At 41.5% G+C, this 17056-nt stretch overlaps 1 protein-coding gene across 1 annotated transcript in view; it reads left to right on the forward strand.

The window, feature by feature from the left end:
- The first annotated feature begins 6587 nt into the window (after positions 1–6587).
- Positions 6588–17056, forward strand: part of SLC26A3 (solute carrier family 26 member 3) — a 31873-nt gene continuing 21404 nt past the window's right edge. The window contains exons 1-7 of the mRNA XM_067747632.1: positions 6588–6718; positions 7317–7456; positions 8874–8984; positions 9237–9409; positions 10770–10934; positions 12342–12494; positions 12949–13031. Coding sequence (XP_067603733.1) covers positions 6588–6718; positions 7317–7456; positions 8874–8984; positions 9237–9409; positions 10770–10934; positions 12342–12494; positions 12949–13031 — 956 coding nt within the window. The remainder of the gene's footprint in view (positions 6719–7316; positions 7457–8873; positions 8985–9236; positions 9410–10769; positions 10935–12341; positions 12495–12948; positions 13032–17056) is intronic.

Raw genomic sequence — 17056 nt, forward strand, 5'->3', positions numbered from 1 at the left:
AACTTGGTCCAGCTTCTCTCCATGATGGAGGTCCTTGGTTCTCCAAACAAGGAGAAAAGAGCCTTCCTCTAGCCTCTGTTTCACTTTGTTGAGTAGTAAAGGGAGAATAAACCAGTTCACTTCAGTGAGATTGAACTCCAGGCTACCCAGGCTCACATTTTGTGTACGTGATATTGAGAGCAGAAGCCTGGCAGGAGGGGCTCTTCTGCACAAGGGCACACTGTAGGTACCTCGTCTGGAGCTCTGTTCTCTTGTCTCTCTTGGGGATCACGGCTTATGGGCATCCCCACATCAAAAGGCAGAGAAGAGTGTGGATTGGAGAGAATCATTTACAAGACCTGGCTTCTTGTCCTGGCCCTGTCGCTTGCTAGCTGTGAGACTTGGGAAGTCTTATATCTTTTCTGACCTCAATTTCCTGCTCTGTAAATTGGTGATAATAACGCCTACCTTCTCTGCCTACTTCACAGGATAACAGTCAAGAAAGAAAAGTGAAAGTGCTTAGGAAGATGCAAGGCCTTAGAGAAAGTCAAGGGATTCTCTTTATTATTTTGAGAGCCTTGTGCATCTGAGATTCCTTCCTATAGCACACCTTAACATTTCTCTAGCAGTTCAGCCTTTTGGCCAACAAAGTCTTCTGTTCCAGTATTTGGCCGCTAGCCTTTGAACATGATGTGTTCATCCCCCACTGCTTTCTCATCATCTCTTTCAAACTTACCTGTTCTTTAAGGTCTAACTCAAGACCCACAGTCCCTTGATGAAATCTTCCTCAACACCAACCCACACTCACATTCCTTCTGCTTACAATTTGTTATCCATACCAATCGTTTGGGGCCCTCCTTCTATGCAAGTAAACTTTGGAATTTAGGACTACATCATTTCTATATCTTTTGCTTATAGTTCAGTTTATTTCAACAGGCCTTTCTGAGTAATTACTATGGTACAGGTACTATGCAAAAGGGAAAAAATGATTAAGATTTAGACCTTGTCCTTGAGGAACTGAGTCTTATTGGAAAGAGAAACTTATCAACAAATAATGACAATACAGTACACTATGGGAGAGAAATACACACCAGGTGTGTACAATAAGGAAATGATTAACTCTTTTTAGGAGATTCCATGAAGGCTTTACAGCATTGTCTTAGGAGCAGGGTTCCTAACAAACAATAGGATGATAAACGCTTGTTGAAGGAACAAAGGAACAAATCAATGGTCAGGGACAGCTGAGTATTTTTAAGGATGAATTGGAATTTACCAGGTGTTGGAGGAGAACACAGATAAAGAAAACAATGCATGCAAAGGAATGAGGGGAGGGGGTGTTAAATATCATGGTTTGTTAAGAAACTGCTGTAATTATGAAGGAGGAGTGAAGAGTCTTGAGGTAGGCCAGAGCCAAGATATGCGGGGCCTTGTATACCATGCTAAGAAGCTTAGATAGGAGATGCTTTAACATGATGTTAAAATAAATGGGTGGGAATGGAAAAGCTCGAATTCTGGAGAAGTCCAGAATAAACACAAAATTATAGAAAAGATGGCGGCACTAACATTTTCAGACAGCTTCCAGCTGACTGTCATGTAAGGTCTACCCAGTTATTAAACTCCATCCTGAAACTATTATCTGTGCAATTAAAGCTAAGAAGTCTCTCCTTACATACCTCACTTTCAGTCTGGACAACAGTCCTACCAGGGAGGTAATGACATCCCCTTTCACCGTGAGAAAAACTAAGGCTTGGAGCACTTGCCCATAGCAACACAACGAAGCAATGGCAAAGCAAGGATGTGAAGGCAGGTCTACTTAGCTGCCCAGTTCCCACTCTTTTCTGTTGCATCTCCCAACTCAGTTAGGTTTGACTGAGTTTTTCAGCAGATGGTCAAGAATAATAATTGCCAATAAAAAGAATTGTCAATAATAACTATAGTGCCTGAACTAAGATTAAGATAAAACTGAGTTAAGTTGCTAGAAGACCACTATAAATCTGTGTCACATACACAAATTTCTTGAATAAGCAATACAAAATACCTGTTATGTTCTCGCCCACTATGGACACTGAGCTAGAGCTGTGTGAATCATCCATATTATTGTGGCAACAAAAAACCTTTGGGACTCTTTGGAGATACTGCCCCACACCCTCAGGATTCTCATTCCAGTCCCACCACCTTTAATTGCCTTCTACGTCACCATATTCCCTCTTCAGGGGAAGACTCTGGCTTCAAAAGCAATCTGGAAGGGTTTGTGAGACGCTCATAGCTTTCCAAGGATCATGACTAAAGGGTGGAAGGAAAACAGGAGTGCTTTTTATGTTCTAAATGATAACGGACACATTTATTTCTCCCAAAGAGCTACCAGATTCAACTTCACCTCTATACCATAGCTTAATTAATTACCTTACTGTGTTTCCAAAGTGGCCGAAGCACACAAGAACCACAGCATTTAGCTAGAAGGTACAGCCTGCCCCACCTCTGACCCTTCTGACCTTTCTTCGTCAGGATCAGCCTCCGCCCCGAGCTCTCTTCACCCGCATCCTTCCCACTCATCCCCAGCCCAGTGACTCCTAACCACCGCTCTGTCCCTCTACGATTTTGATGCCATTATCTCCCCGCTTCCATTCAGCTTGACATCATCCAGAATGTGGATCTACGTGCCCTTGATTTCTGGTTTCTTTTTGGCTGCGGAGTGGGGTCCCTCTGAAGGTGCTCACCAGAGCCGTTAGTCTGCTTGTTCTCCCATCTCTCCCCCAGATGTAGCTATCAAGACACGGCTGTTTATCCCATTGTCCAAGGACCAATTCGTGAAATAGGCCTGGCTTACCTCTGGTTTTCCACCGACTGGCACAGGGGTATTTTGAGGTCTGATGGAGGGGTGGAGTCACTGAGAGCCAACCTTGTGCCAGGGTGGTAGAGGTTACCTACCATGACTGGGGAGGGGCTGGGAAATATTCTGCACACCTGCTTCCCTCCTGGTTTCAAGTTACCACCAATTAAAGAAAAATACTAGCATTGCTTATGAGCATCTTGGTTCAAATTAGTTTCCCACAGAAGGGACAGACCCCTGAAAGACTAGAACACTGAATGGATAAATGCTGAGACATGCAAAGGTCATGGCCATCGACACTTCTCAGGGGAGTGGGGCAGGCAGAATGGAGGTGCCCAGGTAGCTGGAAGCCAGGTGGTGACACTCAGTACTGTGCTGCAGGGTGCAGATGGGTGGAGCTCAGAGGGGTTAGGGGGATGGGTAATGCGCATGACTATCCCTAATTCCTAGAAGTATCAAAATGTTATTAATAAATCAGAATAGTTAAAATAGAAAAAACTGAACTTCAGGAATTAATCCCAGGACTAAATTTCTGCTCAGAAAGAAAAAAAAAGCAGAGACAAACGTGTATGACTAAGTCACAGGACCAAGATATGTAGGTATATGTATGTATGTGCATGTGTCTATGTATGTAATTTATATGTAATAAAGGCCAAAAAATTTAAAAGAACACATCATAGGAAAGGAAGCAAGATTGGAAATGTACACAAACAAGGCTTAAAGTTCAAAAATTATTAGGAGGAAAAGTGCCTGAGAATGAATTTCAATCCCCCCAAAGCCACTGATGCCCTAAGAAACCCAGAGAAAAATTTGAGGCATGAAGATAAAACAGAACATGAAAAGGTGTACATTAATGAGGGTGTAATATTTGAAAGTGGAATTCATTCTAGGAACCAAGAAAACGTTTTCCAAGAATTTCTGGGGAAAAGGTAACATGTTCAGGTTTTTTTTTTTTTTTAAGTTAAGAAAAATCACGTTTGAATTCCTAACTAAAGTAGGTCATTCTCAAGAATCCCAGAAATGATGAACTGGAGAATGACATTAATTTATGAGTATCTGGAGCTTTTCTCAGCAGAGGCACCATTGGGGTGGTTGATTTAGTGGCTCAGATGGTTGGTTACATGTGGAATATTTTTTCTTAAAAGCTTTTTTTTTTTTGCTGTGCCACATGGCACGTGGGATCTTAAGTGCCCTCTGCTTTGGAAGCATGGAGTCTTAACTACTGGGCCGCCAGGGAAGTCCCTGGTTACATGTGCAATATGAGGCAGTAGCTTTTGGGAGAAGTGATGGCAGCTAGGGGAAAACCACAAGATTGGAATGGTGGCCCTCAAGCTCTCTCGTTCTAAATTCTGAAAAGATTTCTTAAGCCACCCTGATGCCGGCCCTCGAGCACTCCCCTTGTAGTCAGCGCTTGGGCATGAGGTGGTGGCATTTCCCAGGCTGTGGCAGGATGGCCAGGGCTCAGGCCTTTGATCCACTGAAGAGCCAGGGCATGGTCATCCTCAGGGAAGGAAGCTTCATAGAGATATAGTTATATCTGCCATCATTGTCACTGGCCAAAAAAATTAGACTGTGACTTAGCAGAGAGAAAATGTGCAGCAGAAAAGGAAGAAAAAAAAGCACTTTCAGGATTTTTCTTAAGGAAGAGAACTAATGAGTTTCCCTGAACAACTTGATGAAAATATGAGTAAAGTAACAAAATAGCAGCATCTTTTTTTTTTTTCTGTCCACGGCAGCATCTGCCAGAAATAGAATGCACAGTACCCGAGTCATCTTCATCCTAAATTGGCTAGGTTGGGGAATTCCCTGTCGGTCCAGTGGTTAGGACTCCATGCTTCCACTGATATGGGGGCCAGGGTTCAATCCCTGGCTGGGGAAATAAGATCCCGCAAGCTGCTCAGCACGGCCTAATAATAATAATAACGTTGGCTAGGTTGCATACCTCAAGGATTAAAGCTCTTCTTGAAGACAGCCTTTGCAAGAGATCTAAGGTGTCAAGAGTCACTAACGTGGGATAGATCTCGTGTAAACGTCCCAACCATATGGTGGGTAGTTGGCAAACAAGGACAAAAATCCTTGCTATGCACAGCAATGAGTAAGCCAACCCCCACCTTCACGTACAAGTTCTTTTGATAATGGAAAGTACTATATAGTTAGTGGGATATAACACCTGGAATTGAGTGTGGAGAGGTGGGAGCGGGAATAGAAATGAGAAGCAAGGAGGACAAGCAGCTTGGGGTTGGAGGAGGCTCAGAAAGAATAGCAAAGGCGGTCTCACAGTCATAACAAGGTTCACGGGGTCTCAAATGCTGGAGGTCAAGCCAGAGGCTGGGGCAGAAACACCACACTGTGGTCAGAGAAGGTCAGTAGAAAGGACGTTGGAGGAAGCTAGGGAATGGGGTGGGGAAAGAAATGGGTGCCAAAGAGAGATCAGGTGGGGTCAGAAATTGAGGCCAGCATCTGATTCCTGGTTATAACTTGAGCTCTGCAAACATGCTAAAAATCCCTTGAGCTTTGGAAAAGCACCATGTAACAAGGTACAATCTAGTTTGAGATAATTCAATTAATAACTATGATACAGAACCAAGATTAGTGGGCAAAATGCTAACAGTTAGTTGGAAGGTTCTTCAATTCTGTTCACACTGGACAAAAGAGAAGCTGTGCGTTGTAGAAGAAACAGCAAAGTCTGAAAACAGAAGTTGTATTTTTGACAGTGTACTAGCTGTATGACCTGAGGAAAAGATTCTTAGATTTTTATGGAGACTTTTATGTGCTATTTATTGTCTTCTCATTTGTAAGAAGATGACAAGAATAATAATAGTAATTGCCTCAAAGAATTGTGAGGGCTAAATAGATAATGTGCATAAAAAAACTTTTGCAAAACTGATCTTTTAACTGTAGTAAAAAGGATTGAGATAAGAACCAAGAAATTAACAATCTTGTGCAGAAAATGCAAATAGTTAGAATAAGAACTACCATTTAGTGAATGCTTGTAGTGTGCTAGATGCTTTGAAGCAATGCTAGATGCTGTGAAAACATTCTCATTTAATTTTCATCATCCCCTTGTAACGAGTATTATTATTCCAAGTATACAAATGAAGCTCAAAAAGGTTAAGTAAATTGAGTAGTTTCCTCAACTACAAATGATAAAACTCTATTTAATTCCCAGAAATAATAAGAAAATACCTTAAATGGGCAATATCCTTGAATTTCACAAATTAAAAACATTTTATAATGTATTACAAAAATTCTGATGGGTCAAATGCAACAGGCTTGACTAGAGTTAGGGGCAATGAACAGACTTTAAATCTAACCTGTCCCAGTACCTCCAGTGCCATAACTTTGGAAACATTGCTGAAAAAAAATTTTTTTTTAATAAATTCCTTTCTTGAGATCTCGCTTTACAAGTCAAAAATGCACTCACTGGTTAGTAAACTGAGTCAATTTCTATTGCTTTTTGGCAATCTTTTAAAAATAAATCAATCAAAGCCCTTGTTTACTTACCCAGAGGAGCTGTGTCCAGCTTCTTGCAGTAAAAAGCGATTATCACAGTCGCAAAATACAATCTAGGTCCCTTAATCCAGCCTCTTTTGATCTCAAAAGGTGGTAACATTCAGTTCAGAGCTCACTCATCTGTAAATTGCATCACATTATCTCCGAGTTATTTAAGAAGCAAGCTCTGTTTGGTTTCAGGCATTTTTAACCTGCTAAAGGCAAGAAGGGTTTGCCACATAGTTCCAAAGGTCTTCCACTTACCACAACGGTCAGAGAAAGCACAATGATTGAACCCATCGGGAATCAGTACGTCGTGGCCAGGCCAGTGTATTCCACAAAGGCTTTTGACGAAGAACATAAGAAGAAACACAGACATCATAAGACACTTCTGGATCATCTCAAAACGTGGTTCCGGTAAGATATTTTTTTAAGGTACTGGCATTAGGAGTAAATGAAGCACTTTCTCTGAAATTTTTAAGCTTCCAAGCTCTTCTTTCGGCTATTAGCCCACAGTCTCCAAAGTTGTTTTTTTTTTCAAACAGATATTTATAATTGGCTACTTATTAAAGATTTAAAATGTTTCTCTTTTCAAATATTTTCCCCCCTCTCCAAAGTCTTTTTATCTTTGGTTTCCAAACCTCCTACTTCCTGCCAGGGCTAGAAAAGTAGTCTCTGAAATTGAACACCAATCTTGGCTCTCCACACAATCTCTCCATACCAGAGAACTGATAGATGAGGACAGAGGAAAATTCTCCATCAAAGTGTTGTAAAATCAAGCTGAGGATGACAGATAATTTCTATTGTGGCTAAAGAAAAGCAACATTTTTCTTAAAACAAAAAATCCTTTGGTGGTGGTCAATCCTTTGGGGGCAGTTGATATGGGTAAGGAGGTGAATGTTAGTGAGAAAGTTAGTGAAATGATAATATTATCTTTACCAATTTTCCATGTACAATAGGTACTAAACTTAAAATTGGATATTAATAACTGAACGGTGGCTTTCAATGTTTTCAGCTGTTCTGCACAAAAGGCCAAGAGAATTGCCCTCTCTTTGTTCCCCATAGCATCTTGGTTGCCAGCGTACCGCATAAAGGAATGGCTCCTCAGTGACATTGTTTCTGGAATCAGCACAGGGCTGGTGGCTGTACTGCAAGGTAACTTTTTTTTTTTTTGAGATATAATTCATGTATCATAAAATTCACCCTTTTTTTTTTTTTTTTTTGCGGTACGCGGGCCTCTCACTGTTGTGGCCTCTCCCGTTGCGGAGCACAGGCTGCGGACGCGCAGGCTCAGCGGCCATGGCTCACGGGCCCAGCCGCTCCGCAGCATGTGGGATCTTCCCGGACCGGGGCACGAACCCGCGTCCCCTGCATCGGCAGGCGGACTCTCAACCACTGCGCCACCAGGGAAGCCCAAATTCACCCTTTTAATGTGCACAATTCAGTGTTTTTTGTGTATTCACGAGGTTGTGCAACTATCACCACTAACTGCAAGACATTTTCACTACAACCATCCCCCAAAATCTCTTGCAATCACTTCCCATCCCCTCTCCATCCATCCCTCGGCAACAACTTTCTGTCTCAATGGATTTACCTATTCTGAGCATTTCATGCAAACAGAGTCACAGAATATGTCGTCTTTTGTGTCTGATTTCTTTCACTTAGCATAACGTTTGCAAGTTTCATCCATGATGTACAGGTACTTCATTCCGTTTTATGGATGAATAATATTCTACTGTATAGATATACCACATTTTGTCCATTCATGAGCTGATGGACATTTGGGTTGTTTCCATGCTGTGGCTTTTATGAATAATACTATTATGAACACTTGTACACAAGTTTTTGTGTGAACATGTTTCATTTCTCTTGGGTATATACCTAGGAGTGTAATTGCTGTGTCATATAATAACCCACTAGCAATGGTGAGGGTTCAAATTTCTCCACATCCTTGTGAACCCTTGTTATTGTCTGCCTTTGTTATTTTAGCTATCCTAGTGAGCATGAAATGGACTCTCTTTGTGGTTTTGATTTGCATTCTCCCAATGATTAATGACGTTGAGCATCTTTTCATGTCCTTACTGACCATTTGTACATCTTTGGAGAAATGTCTGTGTAAATCTTTTGCACATTTTAAAATTAGGTTATGTGTCTTTTTATTGTTGAATTGCAAAAGTTAATTATATAATTCTGGATAATAGACCCTTATCCAAGATACGATTTGCAAATCATTTCTCCCTTTCTGTAGGTTGTCATTTCACTTTTTTGATAGTATCCTTTGAAGTACACATTTTTACATTTTGATGGGGCCCTGTTTATCTGTTTTTAATTTGGTTGCTTATGCTATAGGTGTCACTTCTAAGAAACCCATGCCTGATCCAAGGTCACGAAGGTTTACACCTAAGTTTTCTTCTGAGAGTTTTATAGCTTTAGCTCTTACATTTACATCGTTGATACATTTGAGTTAATAAAATAATTTTTAAGGTACAATCTTAAATACTTGAAGAGCCTAATGAAAACTTCTATGATCCCTTTGCATGAAATAAGGACACTGATGCTTGTGTATTTACAGGTTTAGCATTTGCTCTGCTGGTCACCATCCCCCCAAGCTATGGGTTGTATGCAGCCTTTTTCCCAGTCATAATCTACTTTTTCTTGGGCACTTCTAGACACATATCAGTGGGTAAGTGAACTCCTGGGCTAACTGACCTTACATTGCTTTTCTTTATGAATGCCATTAGCCACGCATTGTATCAATTCCAAATTGTGCAGAATCCAGGAGAGGAGTCATAGTTTCTTGTAAGAATTAGGACTGGGGCTTGGGGAAGTAGACCAGAACTCCAGACAGCAGTCTCTTCATATGCTACATTATGGCTGAAAGACAACTGTGCTATAGGGAGACATAATGACTACAACTCGCCCTCTCTTTTATTAGGTCCATTTCCAGTTCTCAGTATGATGGTGGGAGCAGTAGTTGTGAGATTAACCCCAATAGCCGATACAGCTGATCCGACAGTCACTAATAGCTCAGTGGCTAATGATTCATCACTAGATGATCATAAGGTGATGGTGGCTGCAACGGTCACAATTCTTTCTGGAATCATCCAGGTGAGTACTCTGTCACAGAATCTACGCTCCCCAATTTATGTGTCCTGACTGGTACACATCTTTGTGGTTTCTCTCCTTCCTGCCACCCCTCCCGACTCTTCCTGTTAGTTTACATGCCTCCTTCAATAGCCCATTGGAAATAATTTAAGAGTCACCTACCACAGCCAGAAGTGAAAGGGCAGGTCTACTTTGCAAAGATGATTGAACATGGGTCTAGAGAGAAGGAAAAAATAAGAGTGGGGAGGCACATGTGGTGACAGGTGAAATGCTGAATTCAATAATATACCTGGGAATTTATATATTCACTAAACAGAACTCTATGCAATAGAGAAACTGGCAGCTTGGGAACTTTTTTCTTTCTAATTCCTCATTGACTACAGTCTATTTTGAAGGGATGGGCGCTTAGTGCTTTGAATTGTCCATGTCAAAGATTTGGAGAAAGCTGAAAAGGATTATGGAGGGGTTTAAAGCCTCACTCCCAAGCCACACCCCTGTTACCATGCCTGGATTATGAAAATGTCCCTATCCTCAAGATGTTAGATAGTGAAAATGTCAGACTCCTCAAGATGTTGCCTAAGTTTATGGCTAATGATATTATTAGTTAAGACCATTCCTTAAAGAAAAAAAGAGTCAATTCAAACCAAGACATAAATGGTGGGTCTTCTTGACCAACAATGGGGTCAGTTCAACAATGGAGTCCGAGTGCATCTCTGATCCTAGTGCATTTGCAAACTCACAGCTCAGTTTGCATTCCGGGGTCAGGAGTGGAGAGGTAGGCCAAGCATCTATCCATTTACTTTCTTGCAAAATCCTGAAGCTTTGGGGGAATGAACCACTTTTGCCCTCATTTAAAATCAAGCACTTTTGATGTCATGAGCAGTTACGTATTTCCTAACAAAAATCAAGCAACTTGTTTGAGGGAATCTGAATGGATGTTCACCCATGCATGCGACAGCAGCTGTAAAGGGTAACTGAAAATTCCCTGGGAAAATTTATGAGGGCTAATGCTAGATAAGATTCTGCTATGAAAGGTTTATGGGTGAGTCTCCTAAAGATACCGCACCTTCAAAAGAGGGAAGAGAAGAAACCTGTTAGTTCTTGGGAGTATACTGGACTGATGTGCTATTTGAACACCATGTAACATTCCACCTTGGGGTGGGGGGTGTTGGGATGGGGGAGGGAAGCAGAGGGTGGTACCTTGCATGGGAGGTTTTCCAGGAGGCAACAACACTTGCTTCTTCAAGACACAGGGGTGGAGGCTGACCTCCACATTTTGCATCATTACAGTAGCTGATCCTTCAGTCTGCCGAGGTGTTCTCTGAATCTACACTAACAAAGGCTCTGCTCTCTCTCTTTGCAGTTGCTCATGGGGGTTCTGCAGCTGGGCTTCGTGGTGATTTATCTGTCCGAATCCTTAATCAGTGGCTTCACCACAGCTGCCGCTGTTCACGTTTTGGTTTCCCAGCTCAAATTTATTCTTCAGCTGACAGTCCCAGCACATGCTGATCCATTTTCAATTTTCAAAGTAAGTATTCCTTTTGCTTAAAAAATATGGAAATACACAAAATTCACTATCATGTTTCCAGGAGAACTTTCCTTTCGTGCCTTTGCTGCAGGACTTACCTATAACTTCCAAGAAATCAACGGGCTGTGAAATGTATTCACAGTAAAAAAAAGTGGCAAGGAGAACAACCCTGAAAATCTACCACAGCTACCATATACCACATCAGCTGATGTGAATAACAGAAATTAACTACCACTTCTCTTAGATTTGAGTCTTCAGTATTTTTAAAAAGAAAAAACATCGATGCCCATTATTAAAAGTTTGTCCCAAGTTTTAAAATCTTTCTCAAAATCTTATTTTGGAAGAAATGTGCTGATTGAGTGGAAGTGCTTCCCTATTTCTAAAAAGCAGGTCTTGTTCTTTTAGAATTGAAGTTCTGCCTCTTATGCATCCCTGTTTATAAAACAAAAGGAAATTGGCCAATATGTAAATAGAACAGTGGTTCTTTCTTCTCTCCTCTAAAGGATGTTCTGTAGAACAGAGAGCATTCTTAGTGCCTCTGAATTTATGTATTTTTGTCCTCATTCTTTGTTCCTTTCTGAGGCTAGCTACAGGTTTGTCTCTTTTATCTTTTCAAAAATCCAGCTTTTAGTTCCATCGATCTTTTCTATTGTCTTTTTAGTCTATGTTTCATTTCTTTCCACTCTGATCTTTGTTATTTCCTTCCTTTTACTGACTTTGGGCTTGTTAGTGCTTCTGTCAAGACAGTCTTTGGGAATCAGAGACAAACTCCCTCCAAATTGGAACCAGCCCTCTCTCACTCCCATCCAGAGCTATTCCAGAAGTGGAGTCTTTTGGGAACCATTTGGGATCCAGTTTGGACCTGCTTGAGCTGTCTGGATCCCACAGATACGGCACCCAACTGGCTTAGAGAACTGCACAGCTAGCCAGGAAACTAGTTTCCAAAAGTGACAGACAGAGTCAACGAAGAAATATGAGGGGTCTGAACATTAAAACAAAAAAGGCAGGAATTAAGGGGATACATGCTAAGAAAAACTATCAGAGGTCAAAGGTTATTCCCTGGACAGAGCAGTAGTGTTGATTGTGAAATAAAAAAGACGGCAACGACACCTAAGAGCAGAAGAGACCAGTTATAAAAATGTGAAAAACGTGCAAGAAAATTCAACACTAGACGAAGAGCATCCCTAAACCAGTGTGGTGACGATGCTGTGCTGACTTACCCTTCTCATATCTCCATGCTAGTCTCTACAATTACTTGTGGCTAACACAAGCAGAACAGGGAATTGCTATCAATCTGTCAGTCGTTTCACGTCTATGTTTATTTTTATCTATTTGGAATTAATTAAGTGTTATATCCAAATTACACATTAATGTAGCACTTGGATGTTTTTTACTTTTATACTCTAGGTACTAACTTCCATATTCTCACAAATAGAGAAGACTAATATTGCAGACCTTGTGACATCCTTGGTTATCCTGTTGGTGGTATTTGTGGTTAAAGAAATAAATCAGCGCTACAAAGCCAAACTTCCAGTGCCCATTCCAATTGAACTCATCATGGTAACTGATCGTCCCAAGACTTTCTTTCATAATTCGTTAGTCTTGTGTTTTTATGTCTAAAGCCCTTCACCGTCTGTAGATCAAGAGGCTTTAGTGGGACCGGTGACCTCTCTGCAGTTTCTGGGTATCATATTTAGTATGGTTTTCTCTTTATTCAGAATTTAATAACTTGCTTTGATGACTTGGGGTTTATTCTTTCCATGTAAGACAAGGATGGGGCAGAGAGCAGACCTCTGAGAATCCTAGTGAGAGACCCATTGGAATGGAGCTGTGGTTCTCAGCTTTGGTGGCACATTAGAATTGCCTCGGGACTTTTCAAAAAGTAGCCAAACCTGAGCTGAGATTCTTATTCAATAAGTCAAGGGGTGGCTTTTGGCAATGGTATTTTTTTTTTCAAAGCAAGACTCTTAGTTACATCTCCCATTTCTAACTTGGGCAATTTGCAACTTTGCAGACTGTGATCGCAACAGCTGTGTCATATGGCTTTGACTTCAAAAACAGGTTTAACGTGGCCGTGGTTGGGGAGATGGAAAGTGGGTAAGTGTCTCTCTTATTATGGCATCTCCAAGCTCTAATTAGAGAGTAAGCAGTAGTGACGAACGACTTCAAGCTGAAATGCATGAATCGAGCTCAGAACCCTCCCTGTATCTGGCATCCATCATGCACCCAGGAGGAGGGCTCACTACTCTCCTAGGAGGGAGTCACAAAGGACATAGGGTGTGCAGTTCTTAACATCAGAAAGTTTCTCTGTGCGGAAGAACTCACAAACCAGAAGGGGCTCACACGCAAGAAAAGTGAGATAGTGAAAATAGAAAAATAGGCAAAGTAAACTTGCTCCTCTCCTTAAAAGGAACCGAGGGAAACCAGATTTCCTTGGCCATAAATTACTATAAACAATACGTAATGTTTTGTTTGAGGTTACTGGAGCCAAGTTCCAACAGTTCAAAGGAGACACTGAAGGAATACCTGCCACACGCTGCTTGAGCAATCCAGATGGGCACACTCTGTCCTCTCTGAAGATCAAATTCAAGACAAGCCCAGAGCAACTCTTAGCGCTGCAGAAGGATGGGAGGCGCAGCTTGTACAAGGAATTTGAAAACGTATTCCATTGCATTTATTGGATTGAGGAGGGAGATCCAGTTTTGTGCTCTTTCCTCTCTCTGCCCTCTGGCCATAGCATCAATTTCTTTCAACTTGCTTACCCCTAGGAAAGGTGGTATTCCTGTAAAAAAACAAAAACAAAAAAACCCTCCCTCCCTCCCCATGCTTAGGAGTATTTGAGAATTATTCCAGGAATCAGCACGTATATGCATTGCATTGTTGACTTAAAACTAACTAAATTCTATTAAAAGCAAATATATAGGGCTTCCCTGGTGGTGCAGTGGTTGAGGGTCTGCCTGCTGATGCAGGGGACATGGGTTCGTGCCCCGGTCCGGGAAGATCCCACATGCCGCGGAGTGGCTGGGCCCGTGAGCCATGGCCGCTGAGCCTGCGTGTCCGGAGCCTGTGCTCTGCAACGGGAGAGGCCACAACAGTGAGAGGCCCGCGTACCGCAAAAAAAAAAAAAAAGCAAATATATATTTTTAAGCAAAAAATATTTTTATCATCAGATAAAATTGTGTTACCACTTGTAATATTTGGATCACAAATATCACCTTTAACTTAAATGGGAGAAATTAGGCTGAAGCTGAAAGACTATTTCTAGTGTTTCTCTCCACTCTGCAACTTTCAAGTGATTATGCTTTTTTTTTTTTTTTTTGCGGTACGCGGGCCTCTCACTGCTGTGGCCTTTCCCGTTGCGGAGCACAGGCTCCGGACGCGCAGGCTCAGCGGCCATGGCTCACGGGCCCAGCCGCTCCGCGGCATGTGGGACCTTCCCGGACCAGGGCACGAACTCTTGTCCCCTGCATCAGCAAGTGGACTCTCAACCACTGCGCCACCAGGGAAGCCCGATTATGCTTTATTTAAACATCTTGGGAGACACAAACTAGATAGATAAGTAGATACAAAATTAAAGAGGATCTTGCCAGAAAGGTTTTGAAATAAAAGGTAAGGACACTGAGTTACAATCTTAGAGACATTACTTAGTAAATATACTTTAAATGTCAATGGACCTCCTTCCATAGTGTGTGTGGGTGGGGAAAGGGGTAACTCACATTTATAGGTCTTTACACTCTACAGAGAGGCAGTGTAGCCCAGTAAGCAAACTCATGCTTTCTAGAGGCAGAGTGCCTAGGATTTACTTCAGACTCACTTCCTCATCTTGGGCAAATAAACTCTGTGCCTTAATGTCTTTGGCTGTAAAAATGGGGCTAAAAATAGCATAGGTTATTACATAGGGTTCTCGTAAGGATTAAGTGAGTTAATATGTGTGATGTCCTGAAGTGCCTGGCCTATTGTAAGTGTTCAAACTGCATTACTGCTGTTCCTAATTTAGCACCTAAATTAGGTACTAGGCACTTTACACGCTTTTTTAAAAATTAATTGATTTATTTATTTTATTTTTGGCTGTGTTGGGTCTTTGTTGCTGCGCCTGGGCTTTCTCTAGCTGCAGCAAACGGGTGCTAATCTTCTTTGCAGTGTGCGGGCTTCTCATTGCGGTGGCTTCTCTTGTTGCGGAGCACGGGCTTTTACGCACGCAGGCTCAGTAGTTGTGGCTCGCGGGCTCTAGAGTGTGGGCTTCAGTACTTGTGGCGCACGGGCTTAGTTGCTCCGCAGCATGTGGGATCTTCTCGGGCCAGGGCGCGAACCAGTGTCCCCTGCATTGGCAGGCAGATTCTTAACCACTGTGCCACCAGGGAAGCCCCTACATGCTTTTTACAGTCCCATTTTTTCTGAGTGATAATCGAGTGAGCATTTTAGATTTCTGATGATTGCAAATAGAAGATAACTGGAAGGTAACGATTGCTAATTATTGCTAATCTGTTATTAATGAATATGACACCTTAGAAGTGACTTTGTGAAGCTACATACACTGAATGCAAATAACTTGGCTGAAGGAAAGAGATCATTGAAATAGTAAAGGAAACACAAAGGATATATTCAGATTCCAGAGGGACCCTGTAATAGTAGCTTACAGGTACTTTGTACTTTACAGTGTGTCAACAGTAGTCACATTCATTATTTATTTGACCCTCCCACAAAAATTATGAAGAAAAGAGAACAAGTGTTATTATCATCACTTTACAAATGAGGAATCTGGGTAAGTAGCAGAGCCAGGAAATGAATCAAGTTTTCAGACTGTAAATCTCCATCACACCACTCTGCCTATGGTGATTAGAGGCTAGAAAAAAAGAATGATAGCAGGCTTCTGGTTATTTTGGTATAAAATGCAGATTATAATTGTACCACTGGTTTTAAATTATATATAATATTCCAAGCTAACTTTCTGATTTATGAAAGCTGCAGAATATGAAATAATAGTACTTCTTCAAAATTAGAGCTAAAAATTTATTAACATTCACAAAACATGAGTAGCAATTAAAAAAGAGTTGAATGGACCCAATTAACTTACCTCCAATAAGTTTTAGGTCAGAAACAGATGTTTATAGGAGCTGAGCATTTTAGTAAATTGATGTTGACTTTGGGATATTTGGACTTTATAATGCAATTAGTAAATATTATTTAACTGCTCTAAGTTCATGAGACACAGGCACAGGAGTATCCTCTGTGACGTGAATGTTTCCCTGACACTATCTCACTTTAAATGGAAACCCGCCCTCCGTCAGGGCCACAGTTGGCTCTAGAAGTTCTGTGGAGTGCGGGGCAGAGTCTACGCCCATCTGTTTGCTAAGGGTTTTCCATGAAAGGTTATCATTTTCAATGAAGGGAAGAATTTCTTGCTTTCCTTCTCTCAGAATTGTGTTTGCTCAAAGAGCCTTCATCCATGGATAGCTATTGGAGGCATAATGAGTGATACCTTGCAACCCAATGTAACAATACAAGTGGATCTGAGACATTTTGCACAAAGCTTATATTGATCTAAGTGTACACTATAGTGTGGCTATGCTAAAATCATATCAGATTTATCACTATCACTGGACTAGATTTACACTCATATCAAATACAGGCGGCATTGCTTTTCAACAGTAAGATAACAGATTCCAAGGCTTTCAGTGGTGCTAAATTCTTGCTAGTCATACTCCAAAGGCACAACTCAGCCTAGATTGCATTCATTCATTCGCTGACTTGCCCAACAATTACTGACCACCTGATATATGCTGTGAAGGACCATTGTTGGTCCTGGTCATAGAATAATGAACAAGTTACAGTCCCTGCTCTGGGTCTGGATGGAGAGTTGGGGGAGAGAGGGGCAGGGATGGAAACAGGAGGCATCAAGAACTGGGGAAGCGTAGAGAATCTTGCCTAACCCTGACCTTGGGGGTGAGAGAAGACCTTCTGGAGGGAAGGATAGGGATGAGGGGAATGGTTCAGGGAAAGGCAACAGCAAATTAGAAGCTGTCAAGGTGAGAGATGATGGGTGATGAGAAACAAAGAAAGCTTGGTATAGCTGGAGTATAAATTCTGGGAAAATGGTAGTAATTAAGCAAGATGTGGAGGAG

This window comes from Pseudorca crassidens, chromosome 8, assembly GCF_039906515.1.
Source record: "Pseudorca crassidens isolate mPseCra1 chromosome 8, mPseCra1.hap1, whole genome shotgun sequence".
NCBI classification, from domain to species: Eukaryota; Metazoa; Chordata; class Mammalia; order Artiodactyla; family Delphinidae; genus Pseudorca; species Pseudorca crassidens.